The sequence below is a fragment of the Anastrepha ludens genome, chromosome 4 (genome assembly GCF_028408465.1).
Source record: "Anastrepha ludens isolate Willacy chromosome 4, idAnaLude1.1, whole genome shotgun sequence".
NCBI classification, from domain to species: domain Eukaryota; kingdom Metazoa; phylum Arthropoda; class Insecta; order Diptera; family Tephritidae; genus Anastrepha; species Anastrepha ludens.
Genome location: NC_071500.1, coordinates 130,845,282 through 130,863,516, shown reverse-complemented (window position 1 = coordinate 130,863,516; position 18,235 = coordinate 130,845,282). Strand labels below are relative to the sequence as shown.

General features: G+C 38.3%; 4 protein-coding genes across 7 annotated transcripts; 1 reads left to right on the top strand and 3 right to left on the bottom strand.

Moving 5' to 3' along the window:
• Positions 1–330: 330 nt before the first annotated feature.
• On the bottom strand, positions 331–1,796 carry LOC128862583 (RIB43A-like with coiled-coils protein 2). Its single transcript, XM_054101305.1, has 2 exons — positions 1,567–1,796; positions 331–1,508 (listed from the first exon to the last, which is right to left on the bottom strand). The coding sequence occupies exons 1-2, from the start codon at positions 1,687–1,689 to the stop codon at positions 486–488; spliced, it is 1,146 nt and encodes a 381-aa protein (XP_053957280.1). The 5' UTR covers positions 1,690–1,796; the 3' UTR covers positions 331–485.
• A 978-nt stretch (positions 1,797–2,774) lies between these two features.
• LOC128861239 (NADH-cytochrome b5 reductase 3) lies at positions 2,775–10,485 on the bottom strand. Of its 4 annotated transcripts, XR_008454354.1 has the most exons (6): positions 9,665–10,485; positions 9,467–9,596; positions 4,220–4,873; positions 4,047–4,146; positions 3,374–3,632; positions 3,189–3,277 (listed from the first exon to the last, which is right to left on the bottom strand). XR_008454354.1 is itself a non-coding variant. In XM_054099216.1 (5 exons), exons 2-5 carry the CDS (start codon positions 9,491–9,493, stop codon positions 3,105–3,107), a joined length of 954 nt encoding a protein of 317 aa, XP_053955191.1. In that variant the 5' UTR covers positions 9,494–9,612; positions 9,665–10,477; the 3' UTR covers positions 2,775–3,104. The 4 variants fall into 4 exon arrangements, 3 of the variants coding, with proteins under 3 accessions (XP_053955191.1, XP_053955190.1, XP_053955192.1); XM_054099216.1 differs by lacking the exon at positions 3,374–3,632 and having other exon boundaries at positions 2,775–3,277; positions 9,467–9,612; positions 9,665–10,477; XM_054099215.1 differs by lacking the exon at positions 3,374–3,632 and having other exon boundaries at positions 2,775–3,277; positions 9,665–10,477.
• A 1,114-nt stretch (positions 10,486–11,599) lies between these two features.
• Positions 11,600–13,131, top strand: LOC128861238 (60S ribosomal protein L10a-2). Its single transcript, XM_054099214.1, has 3 exons — positions 11,600–11,708; positions 12,007–12,162; positions 12,564–13,131. Exons 1-3 carry the CDS (start codon positions 11,704–11,706, stop codon positions 13,054–13,056), a joined length of 654 nt encoding a protein of 217 aa, XP_053955189.1. The 5' UTR covers positions 11,600–11,703; the 3' UTR covers positions 13,057–13,131.
• Positions 13,113–15,032, bottom strand: LOC128861237 (uncharacterized). Its single transcript, XM_054099213.1, has 3 exons — positions 13,888–15,032; positions 13,765–13,834; positions 13,113–13,683 (listed from the first exon to the last, which is right to left on the bottom strand). The coding sequence occupies exons 1-3, from the start codon at positions 14,799–14,801 to the stop codon at positions 13,213–13,215; spliced, it is 1,455 nt and encodes a 484-aa protein (XP_053955188.1). The 5' UTR covers positions 14,802–15,032; the 3' UTR covers positions 13,113–13,212.
• Positions 15,033–18,235: the final 3,203 nt, after the last annotated feature.

Genomic DNA, 18,235 nt, shown 5'->3' with positions numbered 1-18,235 from the left:
GTTATTTTCTGGCAGCCTGTCATTTCGCCCATCAGCTGCCCATCAGCTGCCCATCATCCCATAATGTGTGAATGGTGCCAAGTTTGAAGCGAGCTTATGAGCTTATGAGCGCGCTTTCACTCACAATGAAAGAGTTTCGCATCTTATTATCTATGATCTATGCTATGCATTATCTATGCAATAAAGCATTGCCATGTTTTAGGCGATTGTCTCGCCTATCACTATCATGATTCACTGAATAGGTTGACTTTTCTGCCTGTGTATATATTTTATTAAACTTTATTTTTGCGCCACCACTACGATCGTTTTATCATTTTGAAATCAGAAGGCTATACTTTTTAAATCATTTAATACATACATATGTACAAAATTTCGGTTCTTATACATAGCAATTGATACTACGTTAGATAAATCTTAAAATTTATTCCATAATTGATTTCAGGCATGTCCAAGTTTTATATAAAATTTGAGCTTGGAGTTCCCATTTAACGTGAAGTTTTGTTGAACTGATCGTAAAACTCTTCGGAGACGTAATTTTTGTTTAGTACTTTGTTTTTGATATCATTTTGCATTTTTTGCTCCATCGCAAGTCGCGCATTGTAGTGTTTGTGATCATCTAACAGTTCCTTCTGTTTCCGCTCCAAATCTAACTGCTTTAGCATCAACTCGCGGTCCATATTAAGGGCATACTGTTCCCACTGCTTATCCATAAGCTGTTGCTCAGCTTGTCTCTCCTTGTTAATAATTTTCTGTTGTAGCTGTTCTTCACGGAACTTGGCTAGCTCTTCGTCGGTCATACCTCGATACATGAATGCTATTTTCTTTTTTGGATTCGTTCGGGACTGTGCCACATCAGGATTCTCAGTTAGCATATCACTGGTAAGCATGTTATAGATTTCGGCCAGATCATCCTCGCCGTTCTCCTTTTTTTCGCGAGCACGGTCGGAGCGTTTAGATTTCGCTAATTGCGAGTTAAAATCACAAATAGCAGCGGTCATCTGGTTACGTATTTTCTGTTCTGCGTTTGCCATATCCTCAAGACGTTTTTCGCGCGAAACTAATGACTCTTGCATAACTAAATCAGCTGTAATGCGTTCTTCCTCAGCTTTTTTGCGTTCTTGAACTTGTTGATCTAACCAAGCACGTTGTTGAGCTCTCTGTCGCAATTTGCGCTCGCTGTGGCCGAGATCTTCGCCGGAAAAAACTTGTGCACTAGAAATACCTAGGCGTGTATCATCATCGGCAATACGCGCAGGCAGAGCTTTCTTGATCCAATTCGGATCATTTAAATCAAACTCGCGCCGCTGATCTTTACTCTGAAAACGGCAGCGATAGTAATTTAGATCTGCTTCAGCAACGTGTTTCCTCTTATCCATTTCCAAAGACTTTGCGTAAACGACAAGCTGCTGACGCTGAGTCTGGTCTTCATAGAGACGTTCGCATTCGGCTTCAACTTGCCTTTGCTTCTTTTTTTCTGCGATTTGACGCTCCAAAGCCTGCAAGTCTAACTAAAGAAAAAAAGTTTTTAGAAATTTTAAGCATTTTTATATCTTGTGGAGAACACACGCCAAAGAGTCTCTGCTTAGCATTGAATATTCGTTTTTTTCGTTCGTCTTCGAACTGGGAACGCCGCTGAAGCTTTGCTGATTCGTTTATGTCATCTTTCGTTGAGATAGGAATCTTTAACATGTTTGCGTTGGTCAGATAAAATTGGCTATATTTGGAGTTAATTCAATAGATAAATAAATTTGGTGAAAATATAATTAAATCTCGATTCATAAATTTGAAAAACTGAAAGCAAAATAAACTTACTATTGTTGATTAAAAATTCAGTCAATACTTAAAATGCAAACTCTTTGTAAAGTAACTATTTGAAACGGTCACTTGCAGAACCTTGACTTTGTTTGTTTGGTTGCTGAGAAACTTACCAAACATATATACATATATAAGTACATATGTATGTATGTGAGAAATATTAGATTGCTAAGCTACAGCGTCATGATTCCTACAGCGTGACATTAATAAAGCTTTCTGAAAATCATTTATGTTTTGTAGCTTATTGAATTGGGCCTATTATTTACATATTTATGTATATACAATAAGCACTGACCAAATCCAACATAATCAACATCGTGCAAGGGTTCCGGGGATCAGCCTTTTCCGATCCTAGTGCGCTGAACCCCACCCCTCGTTTATCGGAGAAGCTCCATGCAGCAAGACTGCTTCCAATACTTCGCTGGCTTTGAGCTTAACCCTGGACCCGAAGTCTACTTATGCTGCGTTTGCCAAGGACGGCTACAGCCAAACTCCACATCGGTTAGATGCAACCAGTGCAACGGGTGGTGTCCCCTTAAGACCTGCTCAGGCTTTAAGATACATAGTTTGTGGCCACATGCAGTTCCCGCCATCCGACAATGCACTTGCGCAACCACCCAGCACCACAAATAGAACCTCTACGGTGGCAACCACCTTACATATTTTATGTTTCCTCTTATACAAATTCAAATAAAATGTGCTCGGTCAAAGTCAAGTCTGGCGGAATTAAGCAGTGGAATGTGCAGCTGCACAACCGATTCACGACACATTTTTAAGCGAGTGGATGAACGGCCTTTGCAATTTGCTTAACAAATTTGTCTGAATGAATTAGCAATTCGCCGGTTCATGCATTTAATTTACAAGCTGTGGGTGTTGAAATAAACAATTTCTGCCAATATTTCCCACAAGCAAAAAAGCGAGTAGGAAGCAATTTTTTTTTCAGTACAAATCTAAATGTATTACATTTTTGTTTGGCTTTATTTTTATTTTAAAAATAACATTACATTTTTTATAGAAATTTTACGTTTTTCAGTTGTCTGTTGCTCTTTTAAAATTCACAGTATGTTGTAAATAATTATAGTTTTATTTTGTTTAAATAATTGCTGTACATTGCAGCACTATTTTACAAGGTTTAATATAATTCAAATGCCTGCAATTAATTATACCTAAAGAAATTATCTAAAACAATTTTAATTTTATAACAATCTTAAATAAAATTCGAATTATTACGCTAGCGGCATTCATTTGTTGTTCACCTTCCTTTCTATATTTTTAAATGCAACCAAAATTTAATATGCGAATCTTGTATCTGGATGGTATTCCAATTTATCCAAAGCTGGATTGCATGCGAAATTTATCATGGGTGGCGGGCCGCACATTAACACCAAAGTATCTGCAGAGGCAGGGAAGAGATGCTCCCTGATCATGTCCTCGTTTATAAATCCCACTCCATAGGGCCAACCTGTACAGTAAATAATTGGGTAGTATAAACACATGTTATCTGTTTTTTTGTTGACTTATATTTTTAAATACTAAACATTTTTTTAACATCTAATACCTGATGTTATCATGTTATCATGTTATCTCGAAATTGTTTTCCTACGGGTTTTAAGCGACTATTTTTAGAAAACCCCTACACTTCTTTTAATAACTAAATCGCATATCTGCGTGATGACCGATGCGCTCCAAGCCTGGTATACAAGTATAATTGACCATCGGCGGTGGACCACACAACAAACAAAGCGTATCTGCGCTTGGTGGGAAAAGGTTAGAACGCATCATTTCATCATTGATGTATCCAGCACTATAGAGCCAGACTTTTGTGAACAAGTTATCCAATAGCAGCATTTCCAAAGAAATTATATATTTATCTTGGTACTGTTTGCAACAAATAAATAATTTCAAAACAAGCAAGAGTTGTGAAGATATGCAATTTTATATTTTCCCAAACACAGAAATGTACGCGAGAATAAAAACATAAACCGTATGGCATTTTTAATTCACGAAATAACCATGAAGGCGAGTTTTTTCAGAAAGAAAATTAAAAAATAAATTGTTGGAAAGTTGTTTATTATTCATAACGAAAACGAGTGTACGATAAATCCAACCATATAAATTTGCTTGGCAGAAACTAGATCCTCAACAAAGAAGTATTATGTATGGAAAAAAGCTACCCTTCTCAAATGCTAGCCAACAAATAAACTTTATATCTATTACAGATTACTACGTACCTTCAGAAGCTTTGTCAACTGTATACCACACTTTCAGTTGATCTGGATATTTCTTGGCTAAATCATCCAGTTCGTTGCGCAACAAAATATCGGCTTCAGACTGCCCAAAGGAAATGTAATAAGAAATTAGACAAAAATTACATACGTAAATACATTTACTCTAATTATCCCACCTGATTTGCAGACAATAAAGCCAGCTCTGTTTTATCTTTGTCATTATGCTTTAGAACATCCCGTATAAGCTGCAACATTGGCGTGATACCAGTACCACCAGATATCATATTCACACGCTTCGCCACAACTGTCTTTGGTGGATCTTTGCGAAGCTTCTTGATCTGGAATCGGCCCTGTCCCTGGTATTGTAACCGACCAGATGGTCCGCGGAATGAAATTTTGTCACCGATATTCATTTGCTCTAAATACTGTGTCATTTTGCCGCCAGATGGGAATTTAGGGTGTGCATTCTTAAAATATACTTTAATTACCAAATCGACGTAACCGACTTCATCATCACTGGATATTGGGGTATATGGACGAATGACTAATTCGTCATCGATAGTGGCGATCAAATGGATATGTTGGCCTACGGGCAAACCAAGGACATGCTGGTTCGAAGGCAAGCCAAAGCGAAAACGTCGTGTGTCGTGGCTTAATATTTCTTTTTCAATTAGTGGCAACTGATACTTGTCATTCGGATCAACCAATGTGCGTAGACGCGCAGTGCGATTGGGTTCTGGTCGTGATTTCTTTGACTTCTTATTGAGAAGGTAATGAATGATGGCCGCACCAGCCACTACAGCCGCAATACCAACCACAATGGGAACTAACTATAGAAAAAGAAATCATTACTAGAAAAAAGAATCCTAATATTTACAAATATATACATATGAATATAATAAAAATAAAATTTTCAGACACTATTTTGATTGCGTTTGCAACTAGAATTCTCCGTCACGATTAATTGGTCGTAAATATTTAGATTGACCTTGGAGTCGAAGTTAGTAATAATAAAATACTCTAGCTAGTACAACCTAAAACTTTTAAGCCAAGCAGCTTCTTGCTCTTTTTTCCCATATGCAGCTACCTACATTTTTTGCCGCTTCCGAGTGGTATTTATATTGTTTTAATGATTAGAAACCTGTTATCACTCGGCATTTTTTATCTCTGCCCACAAATAATTATGAACTCACTTTAGTCAATACACATAAAACCTACATACATATATAGGGCATATGTATAATATATGTGCCTGTATTAAAATAAATTTAGCTCTGGATTAGGTTGATAAATCGATTATTTCATTAATTTATGCGCGAAGCAAGACGTACTTTTAAGTTATATAACCAAAAATAGTTAACTTAAAGAAAATTTGATAAGGTTAACCTAGAATTCTATGGTGAAAAACTTTAAATTCACTTTTTCAATAGGCGAGTTTTAAAGGTGACGTTACTAGTTTTTGTTTATTTAATTTACGCGTAGATGTAATCTCCGTTTTATCACCGTGCGAAACGAATTACAAGTCAATTAAGCATTGAAAATGTCATCTTACAACCGTATTTCTTTCATTCTTATAAGGCAGATTATGCTTACATCTAAATCACTCATATTCTCGATTTTATCGGCACTAATATCACTATTTATATTGTTGAACTTCAGCAGTCCTTCGATCAATAACTCAGTATAATTTGAAATGAGCTCTCTTGTCTAGTTGCTTTGATTTGACTTCGATTTCAGCATGACTGGACGCGACGAGGGTTACTCACAATACGTGTCGCTTGTAGTGCTCGTCGTTTCACATGGCTACGAACAGCACAGTCGGCTAAAAGATTACCCAGGTCGGGCGCTGCTTAGAGTTACTAGCTCAAATGTCAGTGTTAAAAAAATAAATATGAACAAAAAATAAATATTGGCCTACGTAATGATGAGTAGTGGTTTTAATAGCGATAGAGAGTAACACTATGCACCAATATGCATACATACGCTAGTATGTATGAACAGTCATCTGTGTGTATATAATATAATTTTATAACAAATAACAAAAGCTTCACTTGTGTGTCAAGAATGATGAGAAGTATTCTATTCGCCGTGCCTGTGTACAGTGGTGTACAGGCGCGTATCCAAATTTTTTTGGGGCGGGTTTGGGATTTTTTTATGAGTAAAATTCTCTCATAAAACACAGATATGAGTACAAACATGTGCTGCTCCAACCGCTCTTATGACATCGTAGTTCTTTTTTTTCTTGTTTAGTTTCATGGACGGGCTTAGATGGTTATGTTTTTTGATGTATTGTTGAAGTTTCTGTAGCTAAATTGTATTACAATCAAGTGTTGAAATTATTCATTGTAATTTATTTGCGTGAGTTAGTTTGATGAAGGAAGTAAGAAATGGAAGAAGTGCGTACGTTATTCTTCAATAGATGAGTATTTTTTGACGATATATGTATTTATGTGACATAAAATTATGTGTTTTTAAAAAGTTAACAGCGTGTTTGATGATTTTTTCTCATTTTTGTTTCTTTTTATGATTGAAAATGACAAGGCGCTCAAACATATCCAAAGCGACCATTCCCATGGCAGCCGGTTCTACGTTACCGGAATGACTCGGGTTTTCCCCACCAAGGGCTGCCGCCCCAATAAACTAGCCCTGTCTAGTGAACCGTTTATCATCCCCCTCTATCGCCCCAGGAGCAATTCCATGAAGCAATCTAGCTCCAAATACTTCTCCTTAGGGCTGGTATTGACCAAAACCTGGACCAGAGGTACTCTATTGCTGCGTCTGCCATAAACGGCTCCATCCGAACTCCACCTCGGTTAGGTGTAATAAGTGGAACGGGTGCAGCCACCTTAAGACCTGTTCAGGCCTTCAGTCACATAGGGAGTGCTCCACACGGTATGTGGCCACGGGTTGCTCCCGCCAGCAGGCGTCCGATGCCACAACGACTGCTACCCCCTGATAGGCCGGCACTTCCAGCCGCCACCACAACCCATACCTCCACGGTAAGGAGCCTATCGGAGCAACACAACTCCCCCAACACAGCCTATCCCCTTCCCTCCTGCTCCAACCACAGTGCGGGGCAAACCAGCAGTTCTTGGTCCCCCGCACAGTCTGTTCCATGTGTCAGACCAGAATACTTCGGAGCCTGGCATCAGTCAAACGCAATTTTTACAATGGCTGGTGCCACTTTCACCACTTTCGGAGATATTCCGGGATGCGCGCCACCCGTGAGTGGACAACAGACTTCGTTGCCCCCTGCTGCAGAGCTCTGCATCCGCAACCGCCCCCCGTGGCGCGGCCGCCCACCACCATCAGGCCACAACAACAACAGTGGAATGTACAGCAGGCCCAACGTAGACAACCACACGCGTCCCTCACCCCCCGTGTTGCATCGACCACAGAGACAGCACCTTAGAATGTCAAGGCATAGCTGACCGATCAGGCGATGCGGAGCTCGAAATTTTTATTATTTACACACCCCCTATCACCTGCTGCCCGACTGCATATCACCCTGATATTGGTGCGCTCATCAGAAACCGAATTGAAAACCGATTGGTTGTAGGTGATTTTAATGCGCATTATGATCTTTGCCATTCAAACTAACTAGCGAAACGATCGTGGGGACATCAATTGGCAGAGCAGATAGACGATTCCACATTTAGCACAGTAAACGACGACACCCCCACCAGGGTAGTGGGCAATTGCAGCAGCTCGCCTGACATAATTGCTAGCGCTGGTCGATAAATAGCATAACCTGGCGACCTATGCTATAACCTGCATCGGACCATTTGACCATTATCATATCGATCGAGAGACCTGCCAACTTTGTTTCCGCGAATCACCGATCAGACATTAACTTTAACAAAGCTAATTGGGCCAGATTCGCGGAATTTGCCGAGGATACCTTCGCCGCTCTCTCCACACCCACCGATGTGCGCGTAGACGAATACGCATTTCGTTAGGTGTTCACAGCTGCTGCGGCTCGCTTCACCTACGCCAGTGCGATCCCGGGATCCCCGCATAAGGGATCTCAATTTGGAAATCCGGCAGCTGGTAAATCAACACAAGCGGGCCAAATGGGTTGAGCACCTGAAGACCTGCAATTTCACCACTGGTGTGAGTAAGCTTTGGTCCACCGTAAGGTCCCTGTCGAACCTGACGAAGCACAACGACAAGGTGGCCATCTCCTTTAACGGTTGCACTTCGTCGGACCCGAAGAAATTCGCGAGCTAATTTAGCCGACTTTTCCCTCTGCATCCCTCGGCCGACAGAACCAAACGTCGTGCCAGAGGTTCAGGAGGCCATCAACAAATCAAAATCATCTAAAGCCATTAGCCCTGACGGACTGAACACACTGATGCTAAAGCACCTGGGACCATTGGGAGTAGGATTTCTCACAAGGGTCGTCAATCTGTCCTTGGTCACTCTCATTATCCCTGACAAGAGGAAAGCAGGGAAACCCGCCAACCGAGGGGAATCTTATCGTCCGATAACTCTCCTTTCCCCAGTAATGAAGACACTTGAAGCCCTCCTACTCCCACTCTTCACGAAATACCTGGCCCCAGTCCTACATCAGCACGGTTTCCGACGAGTGCATAGCACCACCACAGCACTCACCGCCATAAACGCCCAGATAAACCGCGGGCTTAACCAAAACCGCCCCTGCGAGAGGACTCTCCTAGTAGCGTTTCCTAGAGAAAGGGGGTCAAACTGCCCCTCAAGGTTAAAGTCGATGACACACCAATTCCGACTATAAACAATCCCAAAATTTTGGGTGTAACCTTTGACAGTTTGCTCTCCTTCTCTGCGCACACAACCGCAATTGCCACTGAAGTCCAAAATCGCAACAAGATCCTCAAATCGCTTGCCGGCAGCACTTGGGGCAAAGAGAAAGAATTGTTGCTATCGACATTTAAGGCAATTGGCCGGCCGGTTCTAAACTATGCTGCGCCTGCCTGGTCGCCTGGAATCAGTGACTCCCAGTGGATAAAGCTTCAGACTGCCATTCGGACAGCGACGGGTTGCCTCCTGATGTCCTCCCTTCAACACCTTCACAATGAGGCACAGATGCTCTCTGTAATGGAGCACAACAAACTGCTCAGCAAGCAGTTCCTGTTAGGGTGCTACCGCAGGTTTCACTCTTAAAGCGCATTTCCAGCTGTATTTTCAGTGAAAAGTTACCCAATAACACGACCATTTTTCTCGGACGGAGTGTCGTCATAATTTCTAGGATTTATACTGATCTCTTAAAAGTCTCAAACTGTGACAACCGTAAGAAACAAAACACTAATGTCTCGTACACTCGTACTTGAAGGACCCTGTATAAGGAAATCAATCGAGCAAAGGATTTGCGCTTCATTTACACGAAAAAATGTATACATAACAACATATCTTAACACGAAAATTATTTAATCATTGTCACTTACATGCGTTTCATTCACAGGTCGCGCCATGACTTAAAAATATTTTCAGAAACTACAACATTTGTAGCATTTACATATATTTGTAAGTCGATATAGCTGAAGCAGCAAACGTAATCCCAACAATTGACAGGCTCTGCAGAATACAAAATCTATTCGTCATTCAAAATATTATATTTCTGCAGGAATGACTATTTTACTTACCGCCGAATTAGTTAATATCCTCGGGGGCAGTCGGTATATATACGCAAGTATCGAGACCGTTTTAGAGGCAGGACTTGTTTCCTTTACTTTATAGATTGCAGTTATATAATTAGCATTTCCCTTCCAAATAGGTTTTAATTATATTCCTTTTACTACAACTCTTAACTTGTTAGTAAGATGTATCACAGATATATGGTTATACGTGAGGAAAACAGGGATATCCGTTACCAATCCAATTAATAATTTAACGAGTTGATGCTCTTTTCGACCTAAATACAATATTTTTTTCACAACTCAACACGCTATAACAGAATGAAAATGGAAAATGCCAGCCGCTGCTGGTGACCGAGGAAAGTATGACTGAAACAGCGGTGTTGAAAGCAGCAAGACAGTGGTCGTATTATGTCGAAAATCTTCGTTGACTGGTGCTGTGCTGATGGGGTGGAAATCAAATATTTGCAGCTCGTCCCTTGTTTTTGTTTGTGCTTTTTAATTGTTCATCAGCTGTATAATATTATTCAGTATCGGGCAATATATACATGTACATGTACACTGGTAAATTTTTTTTTTACTTATTGCCTTTATTTCCAAAACTCACATTTATAAAAGGTAATTTTCTAGTTTACCGCACAATTCTACAAAAACATTCAGTAACATTTTTTTGTAGCTCTAATAAACTCATTCCATAACGCACCAAATTGCCGTATTACATAACTTGTGTACTAATTACACTATGTTCTTGATATTTTCAGTAAAAGAATATTTTGCTAAATATTGTTAATTACATCAATATTTCAATAACGAAATGTAAACACAAAATGTGTGACGAAACTAAACTTCGGCAAATAATTTCTGGTATTGCCACTTTATTTAATCAAAGTGTGAGCTTAATTTTGTGTATAAAGTGCCTACATTATTTAGCATTGGATTTGGTGTGCGACAGATTTATATTTAGGGAAAACTTTAAAAAATGGAATTTCCAATAAAAAATCGTATACCAAATAAAAGCTTATTGAATATTTTGTTTACATTGTTTCATATAAAAGCAAAGAAAATGTATAATAAAAATATATTTTTAAATATTAATATATAGCGAGAATTTCAATAAAAAGTACCTCAATTTTTTATTCCGAAAACCACTAGTTTCTTTTTGCGGTTTTGTCAACCGATTGGCGTCATCACTTGAAATAAACAAAATGAAGAGAAGTTAATTGTTGATAAATATTTAGTGATTTTAAGAACAGTGCTTTTTAAATTAATATTAAATTAAATTACTATTATGAGTATCAAATAAAAATTTTGTGAAGCACCAACAATTCCTTCAGATAAATCTTCTTTGTCGTTTTTTTTTGTCTTTGCAACAAAGGGTGTATGAGTGGACATAATTTCTGGTATTTGGTTGTTGTTGTTGTTGTAGCAGCATAAACATTCCCCATACTTACATACGGTGAATGCTGCTGGAGTGACAGTCCTTGGCCGGATATAAATCCGGGTCGTTTCGGTAACGTAGAACGAAACGTTTGGTGTTTGGTTGTTGTTGTTAACAGCATAGTTAGCCCTGTCAGTGTAGGCATATCATCGTTCGTCTTCGTCTAGCTCATCTCGGGGTAGGCCCAGGAAACATGCTGTTTCGACGGGTTGGGTCCAGAGGGAGAGGGGGGTTAGATGAGTCGGTTTAAGGGGGGCATGTGAAGAGGTGGTTAGTGTCGTGCGGGGTACCTTATTATATGGGTGTTTGGTAGTTTCCATTGCTTTTCTTTAATCTTCCTCTTCACAAATAAGCATTTTTTCTTCGTTTTGTTTGCTTATATGCAGAAATGACATCATCGGTTGTCAAACTCGTGAATAGTAGCTATTTTCGGAAGGCTCCACACTCTGTATTCTGTACACCGCGTGTGGCGACGCTCTACGGTCAAATTATTGCATTTTGTTGGTAGCACTGCTACAGAAGCAATGCTGGCAGTGCTGGTAACGAATGTCGAATTAAGAGGCAAAGAAGTTTTTCTTTTCTCTGTTGGTCGTCGTTTGAGATTGTAGACATGGCGTGAGTAGTAATTATTCCTTTTTTAATCTTAAGATTTTATAGCAATCCTTATTTATGGGCACAAATAATTATTTTCAAATTCATATTTACATTTTTATGCAATCTAAAACCAGCTTCTTGGTCTCATCAGTACTTGTTGGAGTTTGGAAATGATTGCTATAGCAAACTCAAGATTTTTGGCATAAACCTAAAACATATTTCTGGTTTAGGATTTTAGCTTAAATTTTGAACATTTTTATTTGTTACAAAATTTAACGAGTGGTTATTAACAGAATATCTTTGAACTTTTTGCTTGCAGGTCGAAAGTATCTCGAGATACTCTTTATGAGTCAGTTAATGCGGCTTTGGGATTCTCTCAAAAGAAGAGACGTGGTTTTTTGGAGACGGTTGAATTGCAGATCGGTCTTAAAAATTACGATCCCCAAAAGGATAAGCGTTTCTCCGGCACTGTCAAGTACGTGGGTGAGCACATGGGTTGAACTGCTATGTGCGATATAGTGAGTTTGCTTATTGCACATGGTTTGTAAAACTCAGCTAATCAAGTGATATTTGCTGTAAAATTCTCTTGGCAGACCTTCACTCAGGGTCTCAAAAGCAAACTGAGTAGGTCTACCAATGGCCGATTTTAGTTCTTAAGATAAAAGAAAGACACGTGCCATCGTGTAAGTAGGTGAAATTTGAATTTTTGTTTTCAGGTTTTTTGAAATAATGTTTCAATATATGTATATTGCACGTATTACCTGAAAACCACAAGAGCCTTTTGGTTACTTTGTGGATAATATTGGTTGATTAATGTGCAAATTTATAAACGGTAAGATATGTCATACGTCTACTAATTTTGTATTGTCTTGATAGGTTGAAGAACATTCCTCGCCCCAAAATGAAGGTGTGCATCCTCGGTGACCAGCAGCACTGTGATGAGGCCAAGGCTAATGGAGTCGAATGCATGGATGCTGAGGCTTTAAAGAAGCTGAACAAGAACAAGAAGTTAGTGAAAAAGCTAGCTAAGTCATACGACGCTTTCTTGGCTTCAGAGTCATTGATCAAACAAATTCCCCGTCTATTGGGGCCAGGATTGAACAAAGCTGGCAAGTTCCCTGGTCTTTTGTCACATACCGAGTCCATGATGGCCAAAATCGAAGAAGTGAAGTCAACCATAAAGTTCCAAATGAAAAAAGTATTGTGCTTGTCCGTTGCTGTGGGACATGTTGACATGAAACCCGATGAACTGGTGCAAAACATTCACTTGTCTATCAATTTCTTGGTATCTCTGCTGAAGAAGAATTGGCAAAACGTGCGTTCATTGCACATCAAGTCTTCAATGGGCCCCCCACAACGCTTATACTAAAAGGTTGAAACTGCTTTGTTATATATGCATATATATATTTTAATTCTAATAAATATGTATGTATACAACTTGAAACTATTTATTTTATTCGTAGTATATCTAGTTGGCAATTTCCGTTGAAATATTTTCTGGGTCAAGTCGGTCGGTAGGTAAATACTACATTTCCGTCGAACTTATAGTTCGACCAAGGAATTCACGTACTTCAGATGCGCCGTCTGCCTCCCATGAGTACGCTCTTCCCTGAAGAACGTTCAGCACAGGCTTAAATCGTGTGCTCATAGTAAATTTAGCGTTTTCTATATCCAGCCATTTCATCCATTCCTTATCGAACGGTTCCTCGTTCAATTCTAGGATATTATGTAATATGCAACAGGCCAGAGCAATTTTTTCCATCGTTCGAGCATCGAGATCATCATTACACTTTAAAATGCGCCACCGTGCAAACAATCGTTGGAAAGCACGGTCTCTGAAGACAAATAAATTGTCAACAGCTTCATTAAAGTCAAATTCGTGTGGCTCCATAGGATCTTGATATTTGTGCATGAGCCATTTTCTTAGTGGGTAATAGGTATTTGGCGTCACAATGAAGCGTGAAACTGGATGTTGATTAATTAATTTGTGTGGAAGCTATAGGTGAACAAAAAGATTTTCAACATACATATATCCGATATATATATACATATATATAATATATACGCTTGCTCTTACATTTGAAATCTCATTTATTGCCTCCAGAAATAGGGTTGGTTGATTTGAATCTAGTTTAACTTTTCGGAAGCTGTAAATAAATATTTTAAACACTGACAATAATAAGTAAAAATAATCTCTCACAGCAATTTATTGTCTATCAACATCTGCATAATGATTGTAGAATTTCCTGGCTCATGTGCATTGATATTAACTTGTTTTAACGACTTGGTTGTCAATTCACATACTCCTAGCACCCCCATGACCACTGGCGGCATATTAGAAGCGTTGTAAAACGCATTCCCAATCCGATCATATTCTTCTTCAGTTGTCGGCATAGTCAAAAATTGTTTACTCCATTTTCTTATAATCGCTTCAGCAAAACATTTCATAAATTTACAGATAGTTGTGCGAAATGGAATCTCAAATATACGAGCTATTTCAACGTAGTCGATACCATTGGCAAATACATACAAGCCAAGAGCAATTTTTTTTTCATGGGAAATGATCTTTCGGTAGGGGAAATTTTGTCCTACAGGCTGCACAATTTCTTCTAACTGCTTACAGATCCATTTGAAAGATAATTTTTGGATATGAAAACTTGAGAGCCAGTGTTCCTCACTTGATAGTCCCATTGCATCTTCGTAAAACCGGTGCATGTGGATGGAATCTCCAGTTGACGAAATGTTCTGAGGTATGGTTTCTTTTTTTACTTGTATACTACCTATTTTCGGAATAGGAATAAGCTCTAAAAAACTCGTTTCCAATTCCATCATGTGTTGGATGAAAAATGATCGCAGTAACGCCTGCCGACGATGCAATCTTTCTTGCCAACGTCGACGGTTAATAAGGATAGAACGCTTGAAATTCATTAAATGATTTCCATACATTTCCAAGAGTTTCCGTCGGGCTTTCAAATTTTTTTCGTGTGCAAATTGAATTGCCAAAAATCGAAACTCCGATGAAAAAGGGATAATAGGATTGTGGTTACGTTCGTCCGTTTGTGGAGACGTCGTTGCAGTTTCACTAACCAAACTTAATTCAAAGCTCCCCTCCATATTTTTTACTTATCAGAATTAATGTATTCCTTCAATTAAGCACAGTTTATCGTTGGGGCCCATAACTTTTACACTGAATAAATAATCGAAAACGTAAACAATGCGTATATTTGTGTGAGTTGTATTAAACCCAATCACAGATATGCACCTGATTGTCAAGCACAATAAAACACTGCGATATTCATTTCAAAGTTGCACAAACACACTCAAGCGTCGGTAGTTTTATAGTGCTGCCACCACAGATATCGTGTAAATGATAATATAGCTGTGAAAACACCAAAGTGACAGTTTCATGTTATAAAAAATACGATTTATTGTATGAGGTCTGCAATGAGCGGTCACCATTTGCATTATATCGTATGAGATGATTTGCAGAGAGTAAAATCAATGGAATTTATAGTTAAGATCTATTTTTACAAGGAAACAAGACTGTAACAAATAAAATAAATAAAAAAAAAACACCTAAAAACTCTTGTTTCATCGTAAAAGTTACGATTACCTGAATCAAAGGCCAAAGAAAAATTGCCTCTCATCTTGAATGTCGATACAGGAGACGTACGAAAGTGTAAAAGTACGTTCACATGTGCATTAATTACCAATAAATCCTCGAAAATATTCTACCCTTTTACATATGGCAGATTACCTTCAAAATTGAAATTGAATTAAAGAAAAGACAAAGAGAAGAAATAGCTTATTTAATTTCGCAATTGGCTCCTAATAATAAACAGTTGGAGGAAATTCGTAAGCGACGTTTACTGAGGTTGCAAAAAATTGTGGCAGCAATACGCATGGGAAATTCTATATTACATGTTATAATAAGTAATAAGAGGACAAAACGTTTATGGGCACATGCGTTTTTCTGTAAAATGAATCCATAATTAATAGCATTTAACAAAAATTGTATTAAAATGATATTTACAGACCTGTTTTCTTTGCTGGCGTCCATTTCATTTAGTTTTTATTTTGATGTTTCTCCTTACATCCGAAATAATAATTATCGATAACAAAGGGTTGTATGGATTGTTTTATAATCTCGGATTTTGGGAGAGAAATTGTGTATGGGAAATCTCGATTTTTAATTACGGATTGGGAGTTAAGCTCGAAAAAGTAGATCATCTACTTATCAGAATTCTGAAAGTAATTAATGTATAGAATTTTAACGAAATAACTTCCTTTGGTGCAGAAATTTTAACCTCGATATCTCGGACACGTGTCATCTTACATATTAACCTAAATATGAAAACCACTATAATCTCTGAAAGTAGTTAAGCTACCGAAATGAGACTTGGAACTGAAACTTGAATGTAAGAATTGAATACACCGTTATTATGGTCCAAATAGGACGGTGTTGGGAAAGGGGACGCGGTATTTCCCATATAAACTGAAATTTCCAAATCGCTTTTCTCTTGGGACCACAAAATCTAAAATAATGAAATTTTATACAGTTACACAAATTGTCAACACCTGTCTTATGATAAAAAGTGGTAGGCATTAGAAAAGGAGGTGTAAAACCTCTTATATAAACTGAAGATATCATATAGGTTTTCTTTGGAACTCCTTATGCGAAGGTATTAAAATTTCATGTAGTTTTATAAACAACGAATGCCGTACTTAAAGCGAAGAGCATAAGGTATTGGACCAAATTTCATACCGTGTGTACAAAATAAAAGAATAAATGGAAATTTCAAAATCTTAAAACAACTTTTACTACTACTATTATAAAGCTACTACTATATAATTGCATTTTACACTCAATTGTTCGTTTTATAATAACTGCCAAATTTGCTTTAAAGTAAGGCAAATCGGCGTTTTGAAAATGTCGTCAAGTAAGCCAGTACGTTGCGTCGTGTTTCTGATTGTTTGAAAGCATTGTTTGATTTATACGAATAAGAGGAAAAAAGACTCTGACTGTAGGTGAATCCTTTTTGCAAAAGAAATGCATAGCCTGGAAAATAAAACGCATCAAAGATGCTGCTAATGTGAGCGTCACAAAAAAAACTCTCGCACGGTAGAAGTGAAACTTCTAAGTTGGTTGTTCCATGCATGGGAGCCCCGGTTTAGATCTCTCCCCCCTCTCTCGTGTTAAATTCAGGTTTTCATTTTTTTTTTCTATATCACTCCACATAAATTTGTACTATTTATTTTTGTCCTTATTAGCTTCAAATTTGACACTTGGGTGCAGTGTTGCACTTGACGCTGACATTTCTTTGCACTTCCAATGGTATTTTTTGCCTACTTTAGGCGCGTTAATCAATTTGCTTTGATCACCGAAACGGTTGAAATGTCATTTTACAACCTTCTACTTCAACTATCGTCACTCGTTTGGCAAACGCACTCATTGTATCGCTTCGTCTCCTCCATACCTACCATCTATTTACTTCACAGCAGTTTCTTATTGCTTTCCCGCTTACACACATTCAATCGGCGCTTTATCTGATACTCACACACACAGCACTCATTTGCACGGGCTATGGCTATCTATAATACCCGTTGTCGGTTGTCGATTGTCGATTGTCGCTTGCCGGCATGTCGCCAGTCTACTTCAATGCTTACTTGTGTGCTATATACATTTCAGTTCATATTATCGTTCAGCGCTTGCGATGCGAGAGAGCGACAGAGAGAGCGAATAGGCGAGAGTGGGAAGGAGCAGCTGCTCCTTGGCCCCGCCCATTTGACTGATTTCGGTAACGCTCCGAACTTACCGTTTCACTCGCCTATTTTCAATCTGGGGCCCCCGACGCGCCTAAAGAAGTTTCACTTCAAAAATATCATGTGATTTTGCATGTTTGGCAGCCCATTGGTATCACAGATATTGGCAATATATGACTTAAAATATATCATAAAATGAATGCCAAATTCATTCCATTTGATGTCTTGAATATCAATTTAATTGACCATTGAAAGTTGTACAATATTTTGGGTCGAGATGCCTAGTTATGAATATTCCTGGAATGCCAGAACTTTGAAAACAGGAATTATTTAGAAAAAAATGTTCCATATTAACGAAGTATTGTTCAAATATTTAGATTTCATGTTTTCTTTTAAATTAATTGAGAGGCAAAAAAGAAAACCAAAACAAAAAAATCACGTAAGAGGTAAGGTTGTTACTCATTAGACATGATTAGATTATATTCGCGAAACGTCTGGCAACAATACCAAACGAATGAAGAACTAAAACAAAAAATTATTGCCAGATGACAAGAAAGAAGTTACGATATCTATAAATTGCGGTATTCGTGCGATGCACTCAAGAACTTGTGAGGACTGACGTTAGATCTTTTACCCATACACAACAAACGAACAAAACAAACCAAAGAAACAGGAATTACATGTTTGAGAAAACTCAGTGATTGCTAATATTGTGAGATTTAAACTAAATAAACTACTGAAAACGAAGTGCTGCGTGTAAAATTGTGCAAGCAAGTAATTCCCTT